The following is a 21,598-nucleotide window of genomic DNA, read 5'->3' as shown; positions in this document are numbered from 1 at the left end:
TGGTCGGACGTAGACTATTTGACAGTGACTCTAATTTGATTTACCTCTCTCTCTGCTCTCTCGCCTCCTCCATTTCCTCATCTGCTCTGCTGCCGAAGCTCATCCGAGAAGTCGTTTGCATGGAGATCCGCAGGTATGACTTCTTTTGTTTAACCTTTAACATTATGTAATAAATAAAAGATACAAAATGGTAATATAAAGTGTTGGCATGAAGGCTACATGAAGGCAAAAAGCTTCAGTGATGCTCAGTGGAGTTTTATTCCATGCCTGCGGTACTTTCTTTTAAATGGTAAATGCTGTAGCTTCAGATAGGATGAAGTGTATATGATTAGGCCACTGAAAGAACTTTGTTTTTTAACACGAGAAAGCTATAATAGCCTCCAAAAGGCTGAACATTGCCAGAATGCAGCACCCAGCAAAGCAAAGCAATGTTTCTGCCAGTATATATACTGTATGTATAAAAGCTTTGAATTGGATCCATTTACTATTCTGTCACAGATGCCTTTCCTCAGATTTCCATCCCATTCTTCACTGTCATCTTTCCCCTGAAATAAAAGATGTGGTATAAAAAGAACTGATGCAGAGATGATGCTGTTGATTTGCCACACCTGTGTTTTTCAATTTGTGTGAATCTATGTGTGTGAAGTACGTGCATTAATGCTACAGTCTTTGCATGTTTTTAATCGCACAACAGGCGGAGAGTCTCAGGGCGGAGCCACAGAGGGGTCTGGATGTCCTGGTCGTCACCTGGAAGCAGAGGAGGGACTCTTCCTGCCGGAGCCGGACCGAGCATCCCTACATGGCAGTGAGGGTCTGTTAAATATACTCAGCACACGGTTTAAACGAAGCTTTAGGAAGGGACTAAAGTTGTTGAGTGCAGATTCTGGAAAACACCAGCATTTTTAGTTTAGTCTGCAGCCATGCAGCAAAATAAGTACACCCTCTTGTAATCTTACATACTGGGACAAAGCAAAATCTTCTGGTCCTAAAATGATTTATATTAACAACATCACCCCTTGATTCAATAGCTTATCGAACCGCCTTTAGCAGAAGTAACTTGAATATATCTCTCATATTCTTGTGGAGGAATTTTTGTCCAAATTCGGTCATCGCAACATCTTCGTTCTTTTCTCTTTCAATCATTCTGTTGTAGATTTGCTGATATGCTTGGGGTCATTGTGCTGTTGCATGACCCAGTTTAAGCCGAGCTTTAGCTGTTGGACAGATGGCCTCTAGAATACTTCTAGTCTGCTCTGTCACTGCGGGATACACTCTCCTGTGGCTGCAAAACAATGGGATTTCATCCAGCATGCAATATCATCTGAAAAGGATCTGATGGGCACCATCTTTATTTTTGGATGTTGATGAGCCCAAACACACTGCCAATGCATTAACACAAAATGCAACACTATCAGTCATGGATTGGCCTCCCAGAGCCTGGACCTCAACATTATTGAAGCAGTGTGGGATCATGTGGACAGAGAACAGAACAAAACATCCAAAGAAGAGCTTTGAATGTCCTTCAAGAAGCCTGGAGAACTATTCCTGAAGACTACTTGAAGAAATGACAAGAAATGAGGGGTGGCTCAAGGCTTTTTTACAGTACTAAGTTTTAAGGAATGTCTCTACCATACAAGCATGTAGCATCCTTCAGCTTCACAGTCAGATCCACCCCTCTCTCATCAAGTCTAAACACCAGATGCTGAGAGAGCCAAAGCTCAGCCCGAGGCTTCACAGCAGCATTTTACCAACTAGTGAATATAAGTCCACAATTCTGAACCCACACTGGACAATCTGATCACATTTAAGAAATGCCAAAGGCCCCACACTGTTTCAGATGAGTCTAAAATACCCAGAACCTGATATCCGCCTCCGCTCTGCTGTCTGAGTTTTATTTTTTATAGTCTGCCATGTTTGGCGGAAATGTTTCCCACGTATTCACTCATGGGAGCTTTGCATCACAGCCACAGCCTGCCTAATGTCCAACCGCTGTTGGACTTTAGGCAGGCTGTGGCTGCCTAAAGTGTCAAACACTCCATCTTCACTGGAGTGTTTGACACTTTGGTCCATCAAGCTACCTCAGAAGCTTGAGTTAAACCACAAAAAAGTTGGACGGCCAGCAAAGCAAAGCAGTGGGTGCAGCTGTGAATTCTTATATGTGCAGAACACTTGCTGGTTTTATTCATGTTTTTAAAGCACGACGCAGAAAAAGACTCGGCCTCCTTCTCCCTCCACATTTATTATCGGTACCATTAGTAAATATGTAACATCTGAGTAGCGATTTGTAATGTTTAAAACAAACTTGCCTTTGGTCTTATTTATATTGCATACAGCTGGAGTGCACTGGAAGTGTAAAAATATCACCCACGCTTCCTCCTCCTGGTGCTACAGGAGAAAGTAGGCCAGCAGATTGTTCCTGGAACGGCTTAATGCAGATGTCCGTGTGTATGTATTTATATGCATAATATCTTTTTAACAAGTTGAAAGCCGAGTGAGATAATATGCACATCAGTAAACCGCAGTGACTGATGTCGGGGTGGCTGTGGTTTGATCACACCACGTTCTGCTTTAATGTGTCACAAGGAGCACTGAGGCCTCTTATTGTGCTTTCCTTCCAGGCTCAGGAGGTCACTCGGTCCAGATGACCTCGTATTCTGACAGCGGCTACCAGGACAGCAGCGTCAGTTACTACAGCAACCAGAACATAGTGCGTTCGGAGCCCCGAGCATCAATATCCAGAAGCCCAAGAGCAGAGGGTCAAGCTTCTGGGCAGGTAGGCCTGATCTCCAAAGGGTTACATCACAAGTCACTAACCTTAGAAAGAAAAGCTCAGGGTAAGATTTCACCTCTGTGTCCACTTAGCTTTTCAGCCACATTTAGTAAGATTAAGAGCACAAAGGTGAAAACCACAAATACAAATGTGTAAAAATGTCTTAAACCAATATTTTAGATCCATCCCTTACTGTGGAGAACATAAATGTTAGTGCTTTGCCAGTTCATAAAGGGTACTACCAGAGTCAGTCCTGTATGATTACAAAATGTATGTGCCACCTTTACAGGCTATGTGACACATTAACGAGCTACTTTCAACCACAACCATGAATCAGTATGCATAGTCACAGCTATGATTTTTACACTCATAGAGAAATGTAGCCACAGTTATAAAAGTGCAAAAATATCTATGTTAGATCGCAGATGCAAAGCAGGAGAGACATTTTCTCTCAGTGCAGTAGTGTACCCATGAACTCAGCACAAACTACAACAATGTGTTGAGCTCACAATGTCCTCAACACATTTTCATTTGTTTTCCAGTTTTCCAGTGGGCTCATGCCTCAAAACTAGCTGCAAAGCTGATGAATGACCTCCAAAAGCTGCTAAGAGATAGCATTTTAGCTTATAAAGTAACTACTTTCATACTAGAAAAGGTCAAGCCTGCCTTTCACGGGGGCGGTTGTTTCAAAAATTATATAAAATCAGTCAAAAGAAATTTGATTGTAAAATCTCACACATATGTCTTTGTTAGCCAAATAACAGATGACAGACCTAGCAACTGTACCAGGGCTCTGCAAATACTAAACTTTCTGTATAAATGATTGGTGTATTTGAGGTTCAGAGATTATCAGAAAGCTTGGACATAAAGGCAGTTTCAGTCAGTTTTTGATCTTTGGAATGAATGAAAGCTCTAATTAACTTTGAACCACAGCTCCTGCCAACCCGGAGGAGATGTTGGTACTAAAGCAAATTAGCCACAACCAGTGTTGGCAACTCCTCAGTAAGGAAAATTGCTATTGGCTGTCCTAAAAGTCGCTAGAAGTCGCCAAATGACGTCATCGCCTAATTTGCATAATTGGTCATGCTAATGTAATTGTAACTTACGTTGTTGGAGAGAGAAATAACATCGTGGAAGACACATAAAGTGAGTAAAAAACATCCTAAATGCAGTTAGAATTTATTTAGAACTACAAATTACATTTCTTTTAGCAATTATTGTTTTTTAATGTCACAATTCCAACCCTGCTCCTTTACCCGGGCTTGGACCGGCAAAAGTGACCCGAAATTGGCACTCTGGTGGAGTTACTTTGTGTGTGAGAGTGTGTGTTTATAATTAGTTTTAAACATTGTGATCCACAAAACAGCATAACAGTAAAAGAACTGACTGCGTTACGGTCAGTGTGGGAGCAGCGGCTTCGCTCATGCGCGATTCATTTGCCGTTTGGAAGTACAGGTGTGAACATCTCCTGCCCTGATAGCAGCTGGGGGAGGACTATCCTCAGCCTGGGAGCGCCTTGGCACGGGTGAGGTGCCCAAGGCAGCACCGCTGCCTGTTGAGAGTAAGAGCGATACGCGTTTCCACGTCAAAAGTCGTCATAAATAAGTCTCCAATAACACCAGAAAAAGTCGCCAGATTTGTCGCTAGTCGCTTTTTAGAAAAAAAAGTCGCTAAGGGGTCTGAAAACTCGCTAAACATAGCGACAAAGTCGCTAAATTGGCAACACCGGCGACAACACGGTGAATTCCAGCTGCTAGAGAATCATCGAGTAACACGATCAAAAGCTCCGGCGCAGGTAATTGAACCTCATGAGGAGAAATCTTATTCAGGTTTCCCCCATTTGAATGGTTTTCAGAGCGTTGCCACCTGAAAAAATATGTATTTCTTTGCTCTAAGTAATAATATTCTTTCTTAAAGTAATGACAGCTGGTTGAGGCTCGGTAATTACTGTCATGAGCGACGAAGAACATCAGCTAAACCCTTCAAATCAAAACCACTTCTACCTTGAAATGTCTCAGGCTCAAACATTATCAGCTCCTTTCTTTGTGGCTAATAATTATACGCACTTGAATGAAAGTAGGAGTAGGAATGACAGATAATGGTGAGCCTGTTTGAATTTTCTCCTGATTTATTCCAAACCCAGCAGCCTCACTGGATGGGCTTACATGTCTCCGCTCTTAATTTCCCTTCGAGGCGTTCGAGGCTGCGATGGATTAAGGCGGCACAGATCGGCATCCAGTTGGCTGAGTCTGTAATTAGGAGACATTCTATATTTCATAAATGAGGAGAAGAAGAAAAAAGGGAAAATGTTTGTCACCATAAATCAGGAAAATTCTGTCAAGTCTTCCCTAAAAAGTGACGCTCAGTCTGAAGTGTAATGAATTAGGACGTTTTCCCAGAGGCAAGCACGTTCAGCTTCTTGGACAAATGGAAAAGATAATGACGCTCTTCATCAGACGTGATGAAGTGCGCTGTCTGAGAGTGTCGCATTACTCCTAATTGGCGAGTATATTTGCAAATGGGAGAGGCGCAGTGTGCAGACTTTAATGTTCATTTGTCAGGTATTTATTTAGAAAACCAAAATGCTGAAGTGATTAATTGTCAACACTGTTACGGGTATTATACTTGACATTTTTAGTCACAGAGGAGCAAAGAATCAAGTGAATGTTAATTAGAAATGAATAAAATGCCATTAAATGTCATTTAATAATGATGCAGGCAGGACTACTAGAATATTTATTTAATTTAAATGATCCAAAATAAGAATACAAATTTTCAGTGTTTTTCATTGTTTCGTTTCTCTGCACCCTTCCAAGCACATCACTGAACATGATGCACATTTTAAACAGCACATAAGGGCAATTTAATGGTTTTTGCACAAACGTAATGACCTGTGAGATGCAAAGGGCACTTTAGGAAGATGTAATAAAAATTCATTCCTCATTATCAGATGAATAAAATGTCACACTCTACTCTCTGGAAGGGTAAACTGTAATATTTCTTCTCCTCTTGGTTTCCCAGGCCTCCAGCCGGGTGTTACGGAGGATGGCCTCCCTCCCCTCCAGGAGCCAGTCTCCTGGCTGTGGCACCGCCGGCACAGTCTCACCTTCCCGCATCTCCCTGCGAACATCCCAAGGCAGCACGTATGACTCGCCCATCCTGTCTGAGCCCAAACCGCTGGCCGCTGTTTTCCCAGGCACTACCATGCCGCCCTCCTGCCCGTCGCCGACCTCCCCGACTGAGGGCACCCAGGGTAGAGGGGGTGGTGCAGGTGGAATTGGAGGAGGAGTGGGACTAGGAGGAGGCGAAAGAGGAGGAGTAGGAAGTGGAGGACGTCTGGGGTCCACCCTTTCCTTGATCGAGGGGAGGGGTTCAATGGGGTCACCGCTGCGCTCGGGAATGACGGCGGTGCCGCAGCACTACGGCTCCACCCTCCCCAGGCAGAGCCAGCCGCTGGCGTATGGCGCCGATCCATATGGCCTGTACCAGAGGAGCGCTCTGCCCCGCCCAGACAGCCTCATAGGTCAGTGTGACACCCAGCTAATAATGGTCATGCTCATCGGTACCTGAGGACGTCAGTCCCCAGAAAAAGGATGAGATTGTCAACAGTCTTTCTAATGTGCCTCCACCTTAAAAACACATTATTAGCTTTCCTGATGAGATTTAGATGCAGCGAGTTGTCACAGATTAGCTTTAAGACTTGAGACGGGAGAAAACGGCAAGCCCGGCTATGTCGATCGACTCTAAAGTTCAGCGATTACATTTTATCTTGCTTGTTTTATCCACATAAAGGTTATAATGTTACAGAGGGTTATCTGTCTGCAGACAGCAGTCTCCACTCATTTCTCGGATTAAATCAGCTCATCAGAGTCTGTTTCCTGAGCTGCCAGATGCATCACGTTGTCTCGTTTCCCTTCTTAGAGTGTACGTACCTCAAACTGCCAAAAAGCAACAAGATTTTCTATTTTTGAAGCAGTTCTAAGCAGTATTTATAGTCATATATTAAAACATTAGCTCCATTCTTACATTAATTTACATTTTTCATTTGCTCCCTAAATCAGACATATTTATAGCAGAAGTACACATTGCATTCAACAGCTTTTTAAGGTTTCTACCAGTGTAGTTGTTTCTGCAAAAACTACAATCATCTTAGCAGTTCTGGTTTTTGAATTAGCAGGCTAATAAATGTATCATATTAGCCACCTGTAGCCATTAGCCGTTTTACAAAAATAACAGCTTGAAAAATAATCAGAGACGTTTTGAAAAAAGGAAATAACTACTACTGTTTCAACGTTTCAGCCGGTAATTATCTACTTATGTCCACAAACTGCAGATTGAAGCCCGCTAAATCATTATTTTAAGACTTCTAAACAACGTTAACCGTTATTCAGTGCTTGTTTGCTAATTTGTTTTTAAGTTTTTGGATGGTTTTGAAATTTTTCTATTCTTTTTCTTTTTGTTCACCCAGGTCTTGGCAATCAGGACAATAAAGATATCATAAAAAGCAATAAAAATCAGAGCGTATAATGTAAAAAATAACTGGTCCACTTGCAGTTAAGTCTGTGTGACTTTACAGAAAAACTTGGACACAAATGGCTCTTTCATGCTTCAACAAATCCAATCCCAACTAAAAAAATATGGTTTTAAAATAAAGCCAAATATTAAAAAGCATGATATAGATCAAAGTCCTTCTTTGTTTCAGTTCTCAGAGGGAAACTAGGTCAAATAAGGCATTACATTCGCAGTCTTAAATTCGACATAGTAAAACCATCACAACCAGTAAATGTTCATGAATAGCTTGATTCTCTTTCAGAGTTGCATAGGCTGATAAAAATCTCAGGTGTGAAACTGTGTAAGCGAACCTCTGGGATCACTGCAGCCTACGGTCTGATATTGCATTGCAAACGTACTGAGTGGAAAGGCGCAGCTTCTCCTTTCCTCCTCCATCTCTTGAGTCAGTAATGTAGCCGGTCGGTCTCTGGCCTGGAGGGCCGCTGGAGAAACGTTAAGTTTCCCTTGAGAAAATAGCTGCACTGCAGCGGGAGGCGGACTGATTGTGCGCTCTCCTCGCTGTAAATAAACAAAGCCACGCTCCACAGCCTCGACACCATTTCCTCTGTTGATTTAATAACCTTTCCTTGGTCTGGGGAAAGTTGCCTGAGCAGCGCTGATTTAATATTGTAGCACACAACATTTGTGCTCTCTGCAGATGTTTCCTGCGTCTTTGTCAAGCGTCCAGAATCATTAATCGAAGCTCACGTCGAACAAAATAAGTTTGAGGCAAAGTGCAAGCTCGGCAGGTGATGTTATCTCCTAACCAGGCTTGGGGAGCTCAATTCATGTTTTGTTTTTTTTCTTCAGTCAAATTATCTTCCGGCACTGGCAGATAATGCTGCTGGGTTCGATAAAATTTTATTTGATGCACGCTAGTATGAAAAATAAGGAGTGCAATGTCGTCTGGGAAGGATCTCACTTGTAGCAGGTAGATGTTCTGAAGTCTTTTAATTTTAATCTTGTTGGCGGCTGTGATTGATGTGCAGCAGGTTAAAGGAAAACAAGCCAGAGACAGAGCCCAGCTTAAACAACACACTGCGCACGATCGCAGCGCTTCCATTTTCTCTCTCATGTGACGTTCAGCAAAATGATGGCTGAGCGAGGAAACCGCGTTAGTATCAATCGGTCTGAATATGAAGCAGAAGAAAGAAGCAGCAAGGGGTTGCAGTGCAGCAGGTTGACAGTGATTTATATTGCATGTAACACTCATAGAGGAGTTTTTGACCAGAAGGCTGCTGGATGCTAAGAACCTTGACTTCTGCTTGTTATGAACTGTGGTCTCACTACCATCAGTCTGCACATGCCCAGTGGGAGCATATCTAGCAGGGGGCTTGTGCAAGAAAAACTTTGGAGAGCAGTCCATACCCGATTTAAATTTTGCGCATGTCAGTTTCAAGTTCACCTTCTCCTGGACATCTGGACCATTTTCAGGTCCACTTCTATTTTTAGATGGTTTTTTTTAGATGTCCTGTTATACTTGCGCCTGTTACACTTTGACAGCAAGCATTAACGTCTTCATTAGAACATAAAAAACAGGGCATGAGCTGAAACAAACAATCAAAAACTAGGAATTTTGGGGAGACCTGGAACAAGGAAAAGACATTACTTCGTGGGAGGATGCAACAAAGGACAAGTTAATACAGAGACAATAGATAGACACAGGGTGATTAGGGAAGTGGAGACACAGGAGAAATAAATCACAGGAGAAAAGACAAAGGAAGCTAAACTAAAAGCAAAGCACCAAGAACACTGACTCTCAAAGTGAAACAGCAAGTGTGAGAACAGGAAATGCAGAAACACAAATTAACTAACAGTGCGTTCCTGAGTAAATCCGAATTTCCAAGTTCCCATTGTGAAATGCGGAAATTCCCTCTAACTCAGATTTCCCACTCAGAAAGACGAAGCAGCCACAGCAACCCCGAGTTAACAATGCAAGATGGTGCCAGTGAATATAAACAGAGGTAAAACTTTTATCCTGTAATGCCACAGTTGTTCATTTATGAGTCACTGAATAAGCTATATGCAGAGCACTGACCAAGCTCTAGTCATGAATGTGTTTAAGTGCAAAAGAATATATATATTGTGCTCTACTGCTAGTGATACCTGAATGGTTCTACCTTGCTAAGGAACCAAATCAAATGAATAAAATGCATTTGATTTGTTTTTCCTCACTTTTTCGAGAGCACGCTAACTCCCAACATCCGAGTTCTGAGGTATCTGTAACGCAGCATAAACACGGGAGCCGAGACACAAGAGGATTAAACAATGAGGGAGGAATAAACTCTAAAGCAACCAGGAGCAAGTAGTAGCACGAAATACACCAAAACATACATGAAGTAAATGTAAACCCTTTAGGAGCCCAAATACAGCCCAAATAGATGATTCAAATAAACTAAACAAAAACACTGGACCCAGTGTATCTGCTGTGGGCACTGGATATGCAATGTTTGTCACAATCCAGATTCTTAAACTTGACTTTTGTTTTTGGCCAAAGCTGCAGGGAGTCAAATGCGGCAAATGGTCCAAATAGCAACCGATGATTATGTTGGTATCAGCAAAAAACCTCACAATGGTGCGCACGACAGTGTAGATATTTTACTTCAGACAACTCATAATGTTACAGCCGAAGTCCATCCATGAGGATGTCAGGAGTACAGGCTCCTGGTATTGCTCCTCAGCTGACATCCTAACCCTTTAACTCTTTCCCCCTTAAATGTCTACTAGAAGTAACCCGTGTTTCTCTTTTCTGAACTGAGTGGTTTCCATATTTCAGGCACAAAAGAACAAACTTCTCAGAACAAAATGGCTGTGTGTGCGTTAGAAGTTAGTGAGGGTGATCTCTGCCTATACAGCTTACCAGGGCTACCCTTGAAAAATCCTGGAACCTGTTCTAATCTTTATTGATTTATACTGAGATGTCAAAACTAGTCATTGAGGGTACAGGGGAGGTTGTCACATGCCGTATTTATGGGGGTTTGGGGTTCAATGAAAACTGCTTATTTGTAGCTGCTGAACCAGCTCTCATCACCATTTGTGATCCTCTATAGAGATTTCAGGTCATTTGGAAACAGAGCTTGATGTTTGATCACACCTCATATCTTAGCAGCTATTACTGCTACTATTCCCATTACCAGTTTTTACACATACGCACAGAGAAGCCCACTCAGATTCAGATTCTCACCTGGTTTTATTGTCATCACGGATTTTCAAAAGTAAGAAGTTGGTGAAAATCACAATAAATAAGACACCATATTTTAGATATATGCAAATGCAAAGATATAAGAACATATGTCTGGCAATTAATTAATTAATAAACAGTCATACTTTGTCCAGGAACCTGATAGTGGTTGAAAAATAGCTCATGTGAGTTCTTACAGGCCTGGAACAGGTTGCAGTTAAGGTTGTGTCTTTGATGAACCATTGGCTGGGCAGTGCATCAGTGCTCGTACATCTTCTGGAAGAAAGGAAACTCACTTCCCATAATAGGCTCTGCCTCCCTCACCACTCTCTTTGAGATGATTTAAGATACTGTGGTTATAGACGGATGGACATGGTCATGTGATACTATGCCAAGAAAGTATCCCCCACACATTACACCACCAGCAGAAATGCCGATGTAAGGGAGGACAAATCCACACTTCTAGGTTGTTCCATCTGAATGTTCAATTCAATTCAATTCAATTTTATTTATATAGCGCCAAATCACAACAAATGTCGCCTCAAGGCGCTTCATAGATACAGAGAAAAGCCCAACAATCATATGACCCCCTATGAGCAAGCACTTTGGCGACAGTGGGAAGGAAAAACTCCCTTTTAACAGGAAGAAACCTCCGGCAGAACCAGGCTCAGGGAGGGGCGGCCATCTGCTGCGACCGGTTGGGGTGAGAGAAGGAAGACAGGATAAAAGACATGCTGTGGAAGAGAGACAGAGATTAATAACAGATACGATTCAATACAGAGAGGTCTGTTAACACATAGTGAGTGAGAAAGGTGACTGGAAAGGAAAAACTCAATGCATCATGGGAATCCCCCGGCAGCCTACATCTATTGCAGCATAACTAAGGGAGGATTCAGGGTCACCTGGTCCAGCCCTAACTATATGCTTTAGCAAAAAGGAAAGTTTTAAGCCTAATCTTAAAAGTAGAGATAGTGTCTGTCTCCTGAATCCAAACTGGAAGCTGGTTCCACAGAAGAGGGGCCTGAAAACTGAAGGCTCTCCCTCCCATTCTACTTTTAAATACTCTAGGAACAACAAGTAGGCCTGCAGAGCGAGAGCGAAGTGCTCTAATAGGGTGATATGGTACTACAAGGTCATTAAGATAAGATGGGGCCTGATTATTTAAGACCTTGTATGTGAGGAGCAGGATTTTGAATTCAATTCTGGATTTAACAGGAAGCCAATGAAGGGAAGCCAAAACAGGAGAAATATGCTCTCTCTTTCTAGTCCCTGTCAGTACTCTTGCTGCAGCATTTTGGATTAGTTGAAGGCTTTTCAGTGAGTTTTTTGGACATCCTGATAATAATGAATTGCAGTAGTCCAGCCTGGAAGTAATAAATGCATGAACTAGTTTTTCAGCGTCACTCTGAGACAGGATATTTCTAATTTTAGAGATGTTGCGCAAATGGAAGAACGCAGTCTTACATATTTGTTTAATATGTGCGTTGAAGGACATATCCTGGTCAAAAATGACTCCAAGGTTCCTCACAGTGTTACTGGAGGCCAAGGTAATGCCATCCAGAGTAAGAATCTGGTTAGATACCATATTTCTAAGCTTTTCAGCGCCGAGTACGATGACCTCAGTTTTATCTGAGTTAAGAAGCAGAAAGTTAGTGGCCATCCAAGTCTTTATGTCTTTAAGACATTCCTGCAGTTTAACTAATTGGTGTGTGTTATCTGGCTTCATGGACAGATAGAGCTGGGTGTCATCTGCATAGCAGTGAAAATGTATGCTATGTCTTCTAATGATGCTGCCTAGGGGAAGCATGTATGCATGAAGCATGTTGCAGGGGGATTTGAGACTCAAGCTGTAACTTCACTTTCTTCACAGGAGTGGCACCTAGAGTGATCTTTGTGCCTCTGTAGCCCAAGGTTCGGGATTTTGTGCATTTAAAGATGCTTCTCTACAGACCTTGGTTATAATAAGTGGTTATCTGAGTTACTGTTGTCATCAGCATGAAGCAGTCTGCCCATTGTCCTCTGATCTCTGGCATCAGCAAGGCATGTTCACCTAGAGAACTGCTGCTTACTGGATATTTTCTCCTTTTCAGACCAGCCTATGTAAACGCTAGAGATGGTTGTGTGGGAAAATCCCAGTAGGTCAGCAGTTTCTATAACACTCTGACCTATAACCATGCCACGTTCAAAGTCACTTAGATCACCTTTCTGCTCAGTTTGAACTTCTAAGACTGGGAAGTCTACATAACAGATTTGAGCTTGTTAAATGTGGGCCTGGAAAGAAGCTGAAACTAAACTGAACCATTTCTAGGTGGATAGAAAGATGACGCTTCTACCCTTGTTTCGTCATCTCAAGCTGCTCTGATGTCTGGCAGCTCACCGTGTATTTATATATTTTTAAGCAGTGAGTACTTTTCAGTGTGAGTACACACCACAGAGCCTTTGTTAGAACTAACTACAGTCCACTCTTGAGTCACCGCAGCTCCGCTCCAGCTCGGTCTCACCTAACGAGAGACTGGCGAGCACACGGGCCTCCAGGTGAGTTCAGTTTGTCTAACGAGGTGCTAGGAGTGGATTTGCAGCCAGTGCAGTCAGGGTGAGTTTGGAAGTCTGTCATTCATGCGTGCCGCCGTGATTATTTTTACTATTAATTATAGCTCAGTGTGTCAGTTTTGACATCTTCATTGTGCTTATTCTGAAAATGAGATAAAACGGAGAACAGAAGTTGGCCCGTTTGCCTGATAAATAACCTGCTTGTGTTTAAAATGTCATTTAGTTGGAACCTTTAAAAATAGAGTAAAACTGGTGAAATGTCAACACATTTAGTGCCACTAAACATTTCCTTTTGTTTTATGCGAACTGTGGGAACTGTGAAGCTTTGAGGGATGAAATTAGTTTGACCACTCATCAAAATTAGCAGCTACTGTCAGTCTACAGAGTTAATAACAACGCTAAGTGGATGACGAGAAGCTGACTGACTTTCTGTTGAGAGCCAACCTTTTGACTTTGTGCCTCTCCGATTGGTTGAGACAGCTGAGGCTGGCTGAGAAACTTGAGAAGGGATTATTTCTGTACCGCTGCCAGGCTGTTCAATGAGCCTGGCTTACAGCTGCCTTTGAGGCGTCTTTGGAGCACATTTCAGACCTAAAAGTGGCTTTGAACTGGACGTGTTTGACTCTGTCGCCGGGGCCGTGGTGATGTTGAAGGACGTGAGCTTTGTATTCTGGAAACGTTAGAACGCAGCCGCTCCTTGCCTGTTAACTGGTTATCGACAGCTTCCTCCCTGCACGAGGCCGGAGGAGGATTTACTGTCGGAGAAGCGCTGCTGATGCTGCAGCAGCGACACAGATTTATGCCTCGTCCTGCCCTCTGCCACTTTACTAAGCCGCTCCCACTGACCCATATAGGGGAGTTTCTATCACAAAGCCCCGTGGAGCATCAGCATGTGATTATCAGCTGACTGCACTGGAAGGCTTTATTGTGCTAGTCTTCATATGTTTTCTTCTGCACTGTTTTTGTGTGCATTAGCTCGAGCATATGTGTCAGGAATATGAATATGCATTTGTGCATCTTGTGTGTTGTGCCATTGTTGTGTTTGTGCATGTGTGAAAACAGGATGGAAGGATTTCTTGTGCGTTATGTCTGTGTGTGGGTAGGAGGCAGAATCAGTGAACTAAATAAAATGCCTTCTATTCTCTAGCTGACTGGTTTTCATCCTGCAGTGCTGCTAAGTGGCCTAATACGTCGCCTAAGTCCTTATTCCCGGTTATCCTGCAGATCCAGCGTAATCCCAGATTACACAAGAGAGATAAGCAATAGATGGATATACAAGATTAGGCTATTACTGATCAGTGAAACTCGTGGCTTAGGTACTGAAACCCGGTGTGCCTCCAAAACACGAATGCAACTGCAAGATGAGCTGGGTTTTTTGTTTTGTTTTGTTTTTTTGTGGAAATAATTTTTTCAATAAGCGCTGTCATTATTATGCTTCAGATTTTTATGTTTTGTTCTTCCCAGATCTCTTTTTGATTGAAAACAGAAAAATGGATACAGGAAGGATCTGTTTTCATGTAACAAGGATTGATCCGCAATGTCTGATTTAGCATAATAAGCTAAAAGTCATACATGGACAGATATCTAAAGACAGCAGATGAAATGGGCGGCTAGTGTAAAACCATATATGGATAATGTAAATGTGTAAATTGTTCAAATAGATGCTTAATAGATAGATGGCTGAAATTTTAGTGAATTAGAAATTTTGTGCTAAATGCATGTAAAAACAACAAAACACTAAATGTAAAGCTGCAGGCTTTTCATTTAAAGATACTCCAATATTCCTTACCTCACATCATCTCATGTCTCATTTTATTTATTCAAAATGACTTCTGCGTTATTCTGCGTTACCAGTGCAGACTTCTCCCTTGCAACATCATCACCATTTTCTCTGCTTCTCCTTTAATTGAATGTATTTGTCCTAAATTAGAGAAATGAGAGTATGGTGGTATGCAGGATGCACAAGCCTGTGGGTTCAGATCAAGGTTATTATCGTTAACGAAAACTAACGAAATAACGAAAACTAGAAGTGAAAAAACATTTTCGTTAACGGAAATAAAAATAAAAACAAAAAAAGGAAAACTAACTAAAACTGGAATGAGTGTTCACAAAACTAACTAAAATTAACTGAATTTATAGCAAAAATGTGTTTAGTTTTCATTGATGTGTGCGTGTCATACAAGAGTCAAGGGTGAAAATGAAGTTTAGCTTACAGATTTTTTTCTTGCTGTGTCTCATTATGCCAGCAGGTGGCAGCACGTTAGTCGAGTCGTCTGTGTTGCTGCTCCGTCCACGCGCAGAATCATGTCAGGAAAAGTCAGAAGAAAGCGCCAGAGTCCAATTTGGGATTACTTTGAATATGACTGTGTTTTGGATAAAGCAAGTGTCTTGTAGTGGAAACAGACAAATTATGAGGGACATTTCTAAAGGGAAAAAAATCCCACAAACCTTAAAGTGCACTTGAAAAGCTCACACAAGAAGGCTAACCTAGCTTAGCTTGAGAAGGTAAGGGAGCACACTCAACCCTCATCCCCAGAAAACAGAAGCTAACCCCAGGCAAGGCAGCGTGATGCATCCCGAGACAACAGGACTGGGATATCTACACAACTGTGTGAGTCAGTTACCTTCAAAAAGTTTATCGATTCACTTGAACCAAAATTACGAACACCCGGTGCTGCGAGAGTTAATAGTCTCATTGGGGCCAAGATATACGTTTTATAGTTGCCTGGTATCAATGGTTGTTCATCTGCCTTTATTTATTTATTTAAAGAACCCATAGGTGGGAATGTGAGTTGTCTGTCTCTGCGTGTTAGCCCTGCGACAGACAGGCAACCTGTCCAGGGTGCAGTATGGTAGCTGGAATAGCAACATACCCAAGGATGAGCAGAATGACTGATATGATGAAACTGGGATTTTGTTACACTTAATTATTGCAAACACAACTAAAACTATAACTGAAACTAATCAAAACTAAACTGAAACTAAGGATTTTCAAAAAAATAAAAACTAAACTAAACTAGCAAACAGTTGGTAAAAACTAATTAAAACTGATATAAAATTGAAAATCTGAAGTCAAAACTAAATAAAAATAAAAACTAATGAAAATTGCAAAACTATTAAAACCCTGGTTCAGATTCGGTCTGATTCACAAATATACAGCTGTGGTAAGAATAAAATAGGTAGGTGTGCACGTTTAATTAATCTGATGGTAATTTTGGGTACAGATGTATTTTTTTGTGAAAGATAAGAACATTTCTACTAAAATATTAGTGAATGAATCCCAGTTATCCCAGGCCTAGCAGCAAATCTGCAACAAAATGGCTAAAAAAAAGAAAAAAACATCCTTGAGCTGTTACTACATTACTTCAAGATGTGGTAGCTGAAGAAGGCTTCATAAGCTGCTGAATCAAGTTTCCACGGGACTGGAGACTTTAAAGGTTTTAGATCAGTGTGTGAAAGTGTGTCTCAGAGTGCTTAAATGGTTGGGATATCTAAAAGTAGTCTGAGTAACTGACAGAAACGGCTGTAAACCGCTGACACCAGTTTACTAGCTTAAGCCTTAGCAGATAAAAAGATGAATTCGGATTCAGAGAAATTGTTAAATTATTCACCAGATAAGCGGGTAGAGGACGGAATTATTCAGATTCTATTTTGGTTTTTAGTTATAACAATGCAAACCAGCCTTGACATTGACAGTTTAGCTGTAATAAATTATAAACAGGACACAGTCGTCTTTATATTATTAATAGTGTAGTAACCTCCAGTTTAGGAGCCGCTGCAGTGCTCGATGTTTGATAAAAGCCTTTGCGAACCCCTTGAAACCTGATTCTGTGTCGTTCTAGCACATTTCATACATTTGGTAGCTTTAGCGTCCTCTAACCTGAAGGTCACACTCTTTATGGACCATTGAAGAGCCCTTGAGTACGACCCCGAGGTCCAGATTGAACAGGGCTTTTTTTTCATTTTCTTTCAGAAATACATCCAGCCATGTGAGATCAGAGCGCCCATCTCTTTCACTAGGACATTTATGTAAATTGAGAGAGGCAAACTGCAGAAGTAAATGGCTCCTTCATCACCAGCTTTAAGTGCAAATTGTGTGCTTCAGCTGTTGGACTGATCCGCCGAGGCTGCCCCCCTCATGCCCTAAAGCTTCTTTATAATTGGAGCACTCTTTGAACTGATCTGCTCTGAGATTGGAGGATGGAAAAACCCTCTGCTCTACTTGTTTGACTTGCTGGTGTCTGAGCCTGCAGCACAGTCTGAATGACCAGAGTCTTCATGCATTTTATAGGCGCAACAACAGTTTCTGGTGACTTCAAATACAGAGTATTGAACCGTATGGATTGGCACGGTCTCACAAGTTGATGACAAGCATGCGAGCCAGATAATGAGGCGATTTCATGTGTGACCATGATAGGCTGGTGTCATGCAGCTCTGGGCTTTTTTTTTTCTTTCTTAGATATTAGACATTGTGTATTCTTGCACATTTTTCAGTATTTTTGTACACAGTACATGTGAAGTAGCTCAAGTGACATGAGCACCTTGAGGTGTACCATCAGAACATGGTACACTGTGGCCATAAAGGGTCAGCAACAACACTCAGGTAGACTGTGGTGATTAAACGATGCTCAGTTTGTATTAAGGGGCCCAAAGTGTGCCAAGAAAATATCCCCCACACCATTACCCCACTAGCAGCCTGAACCCTTCATAGAAGGCAGGATGCTTTACTGCGTTTTGCACCAAATTGTGACGCTACCATCCAAATGTTGCAGCAGAAATTGAAAATCATCAGACTGGGCAGATTTTTTACAATCATCTACTATCCAGTTTTGGTGAGCCAGTGTGAATCCTCAGTTTCCTGTGCTCCATGCGGTCTTCTGTTGCTGTAGAACAGGGTGTCCAGCTCCAGTCCTCGAGAGCTACTGTCCTGCAGCTGTTAAATGCATCCTTGTTCCGACAGAATGGCTTATTACTGGGCCTTTGCCAAACTTGATGGCATGCTGAAGTGGTAATCCAACCCTTTGATTAAACTGTGTTGGAGTCGGGATGCATCTAAAAGCTGCAGGAAAGTAGCTCTCGAGGACTGGAGTTGGACACACCTGGTGTAGAAGATGCTCTTCTGCATATCTTGGTTGTATCGAGTGGTTATTTGAGTTACTGTTGCCTTCAGTATGAAGCAGTCTGGTCATCGTCCTCTGAGCTCTGACGTCAAAAAGACATTTTCTCCCAGAGAACTGCTTCTCACCGGATATTTTGTTTGTTGTAAACTTTAGAGATGGTTGTGTGGTGGAAATCCCAGTAAGTCAGCAGTTACTGAAATATTCAGACCAACCATCGTACCGCATTCAAAGTTGCTTAAATCACCTTTATTCACCATTCAGTGGGTTGTCTTGACCATATTTGCATGCCTGAATAAGTTGCTGCCATATGATTGGCTGAGAAGACTTTGGCATTAATGAGCAGTTGTACCTAACAAAGTTGCCGGTAACACTATTAGGATGTCTCCTCATCCTCTGTGCGTGTAGTATGGAGGAGGCCACCTCAGTTTTTTCAGAGGCAAAATGCTTAAACAGGGTAAAGTCTCAAAAACATTTTTATGTTTACTGTGGTGTAAATAAAGTTTATTTAAAAGCTTAATTGTCTACTTGCAGGGCTCCACAGCTCATATGCCGGTCACAGCGGGCAAATTGATCCAGAGCTGAGGGCAGCGTTGTCTCCAGACTGCCACATGACGCCTGTTTTTGATGAGCGCTCCTTCCACAGCCCCCTGTACCACAGCCCCACCCACGACCCACAGGGCTCCCTCTACAGGACAAACACAGGTACTGCACGTCAGCAGAAGTTACTTTGACTTGTTTATAAGGAAATATTTCTGCTAGCTGCATGTGACAGTTGGTTATTTAAATAAAATTAACACATTTTATGTCCTAATAAATCAAATTTATATGTTTTACTGTGAATTATCAATACATTTCAGCACTAAATCTAACTGGAAATCAAAAGGAAGTAAATGCTAACCGCCACAGAAAATCTGTATCATATCCGTAGCAGTGCTGGTGGTGGTATTGGGTTGTGGTAGCAGTCTTTTTGAAATGAGAGAGTTACTCAGACGACCCAGTTTTTATTTTTTCTTGTTTCCCCAGGTTGAGATGGAGCTCAGTTTCACATCTGGTTAGAAATTATTCCTTTAAAATATGTGGCGGAAATCGTGGTTTACAGGCACAGGAACTGTTATTACTATCGCTCCCCGAGGTCAAACTTTAATTAGGCTGAAACCTTTCATGTACTCGGCAGCTCCTAATTGAAGTCTTTGCCGAATGATTTAAGGCTGAAAGCTCTGTAGAGTTTGATAGTGGAGGATCTAAGGAGCCATTTTAGTTTTGTTTAGTCAAGATTTAAACAGGTTTGGCCTGAGACTCGTCTCCCTGCCTGCTGAAGCACTTAATGTAGAATATTACTTTCTCTTTTATGTGATCTTGGAGGCATTTTGACGATATAAACTGCCTCCAGAAACACATCCTTGATCGTGAATGAAAGAAAGCACAGATTAAATTTCCTAATTTTCTTAGGAATGGGGACTCTCCCTCGGACCACAAGCCATTGCAACACGCTGCCGTACCAAAGAAGCAGCTATGGGCTGAGCTCTGCAGCTGTATACGTCGACTCCTTCAGGGTTCCCGGCGAGCCCGTCTACTCACACAGGCACTCTGGACTGGTGGACCAGGTGGTCACCCGAACCCCGTCCATCGAGAGCATCCATAAGGACCCCAGGTACTCAAGTCTCCAACCACCAGTTCTTCTCAGTATAATACAGTTTAATTAGCACGTATACTGGTGTATTAATGTGAGAGAGCTTGCCACAGTCTTTATTTTGGGGGGGTTTAGGCTGTCTCTGTGTTGTCTGCAGGCCTCTGTTGGGGCCGCGCCATCTGCTGCAGGACTTCTTTTTCATCTCTTGGCCGTAGATTTTTTGTTTTTGGATTCTGGCTGTTTGAGCTCGCTGAATTAATTTGGCCCCGTTTTTGCTGATGATGAGCAATATAAACGCACAAATCACTCAAACTTTTACACAGTGATGTAGGTGGTCACAGAGTGGGTATGCATGGTACATATTCTCAATTTATTCAAATTCTGTTACTTGACAAAGAGAGTGTTTATTTTTACAAAATTGCTAAAACCCATAGTAGATGCTTGCAATATACGTGGGAATGTCTTCAGCACCATCTAATGCTCCGCTCAGTCGTCCTAGTTTGTTTGCTGATTTGCTGATTTGCCTGTTAAATATCAGGCAGTCAAAAGGATAAATCCTCTGAAAATAGAATAGAATAGTCTAAAGTACGACCAGCAGCTAAACGTTAAAAAAAATGTCAGAAGTGTTATAATGAATCCAAGATGCTACAAAACAGCACAAATAAACCAAAAATGGCTGAGCGTAGAAGGTGAGCCACCCTTATGGAGACTTTTCTCTCTGTTTCCCATCAGGGAGTTTGCTTGGCGTGACCCCGAGCTGCCCGAAGTCATCCACATGCTGCAGCATCACTTCCCCTCTGTCCAAGCCAACGCCGCCGCCTACCTGCAGCACCTGTGCTATGGAGACAACAGGGTCAAGGTGGAGGTAAGGTGATGATACATGCTGGGCAGTCTGAGTAAAAATAACCAGACAAACATCACAGATATGACTCAGTCGCTGCTGCCGTGTCTAAAGGTTTCAAAAGCAGCTGTGCTGAGACCTAATTAATTTTGTTCCTGTCCAAAAAACATCAGGAAGAACCCATTAAGAGTTCCAGTCGGGGACAGGACAAGCTATTTAAACAGGATTAAAGGGATTTCATTGTATACGGTGCAGAAAGAATTATATCTTAATCCGTTGAAATACTAGCAAGTCTAATCACCAAATTGATGTTTTAAAATGTTTCTAATTTTAAAACATCAATTTAATAGACTAAAAGCTGGTTCCAGTTTGCAAACATGAACACTGGTGCTTTTCTCTGCACAAATCAGTGATCCACACCTTTTATGCTGCACATCGACATTATTAAAGTTAGCAAAACAGAACACTCTAAAACTAAAAGAAGTAAAATAAAACTAAGTGTTCCCCAGAAGTGCCAGCAGAATGAGCATGTTTAGTAAGACTGACATTCCTATATGACAGTGATAGGCAGCTGTCTCAAAAAGTGTTTGGATTATCCAGAGTGCAATTTTTGAGTGGAGGGTTAGAGGAGATGCATCTACAGGACAAACAGTCAAATCAGAAACTGACTTTCAGCGGTCTTCATCCCTTGACAGCAGAGGTGACACTGTTGTTGGGCGGGGGATGGGAGGGGGGGATCAGGCAACATCTGTTCAAAATCCCACAGTTATGAAGTGCACAGTTTGCTTTCTTTGCAAGTAATGGTGCAGCTGCTGTGACGGGCTGATAGAGAGGAACAGACACACTCTTGAGTGGAAGAGTGAAAGGATCCTGCCTAACCTGACGGCCCTTCTCTGCATCATTCAGTTAGAACTTCTGCTTCACTGCTGTAAAATATGTTAGTCGTGTCATTATC

The 21,598-nt window shown here is 42.1% G+C and overlaps 1 protein-coding gene across 7 annotated transcripts in view; it reads left to right on the top strand.

The window, feature by feature from the left end:
• The window catches only part of LOC146491690 (plakophilin-4-like), a 75,701-nt gene that overhangs the window by 27,260 nt on the left and 26,843 nt on the right, over nt 1-21,598 (top strand). For 5 of the 7 annotated variants that reach the window (XM_085152541.1, XM_085152546.1, XM_085152543.1 and 2 more), the window contains 7 exons: nt 99-133; nt 695-811; nt 2,619-2,773; nt 5,792-6,293; nt 18,704-18,874; nt 19,622-19,823; nt 20,535-20,667. In XM_085152541.1, the coding sequence (XP_085008667.1) occupies nt 99-133; nt 695-811; nt 2,619-2,773; nt 5,792-6,293; nt 18,704-18,874; nt 19,622-19,823; nt 20,535-20,667 (1,315 nt within the window). The other 2 variants (XM_085152542.1, XM_085152548.1) reach the window with 2 other exon arrangements.

The sequence above is a fragment of the Neolamprologus multifasciatus genome, chromosome 23 (assembly GCF_963576455.1).
Source record: "Neolamprologus multifasciatus chromosome 23, fNeoMul1.2, whole genome shotgun sequence".
In the NCBI taxonomy this organism is placed as follows: Eukaryota; Metazoa; Chordata; class Actinopteri; order Cichliformes; family Cichlidae; genus Neolamprologus; species Neolamprologus multifasciatus.
This window is presented reverse-complemented; position numbering and strand designations above follow the sequence as displayed.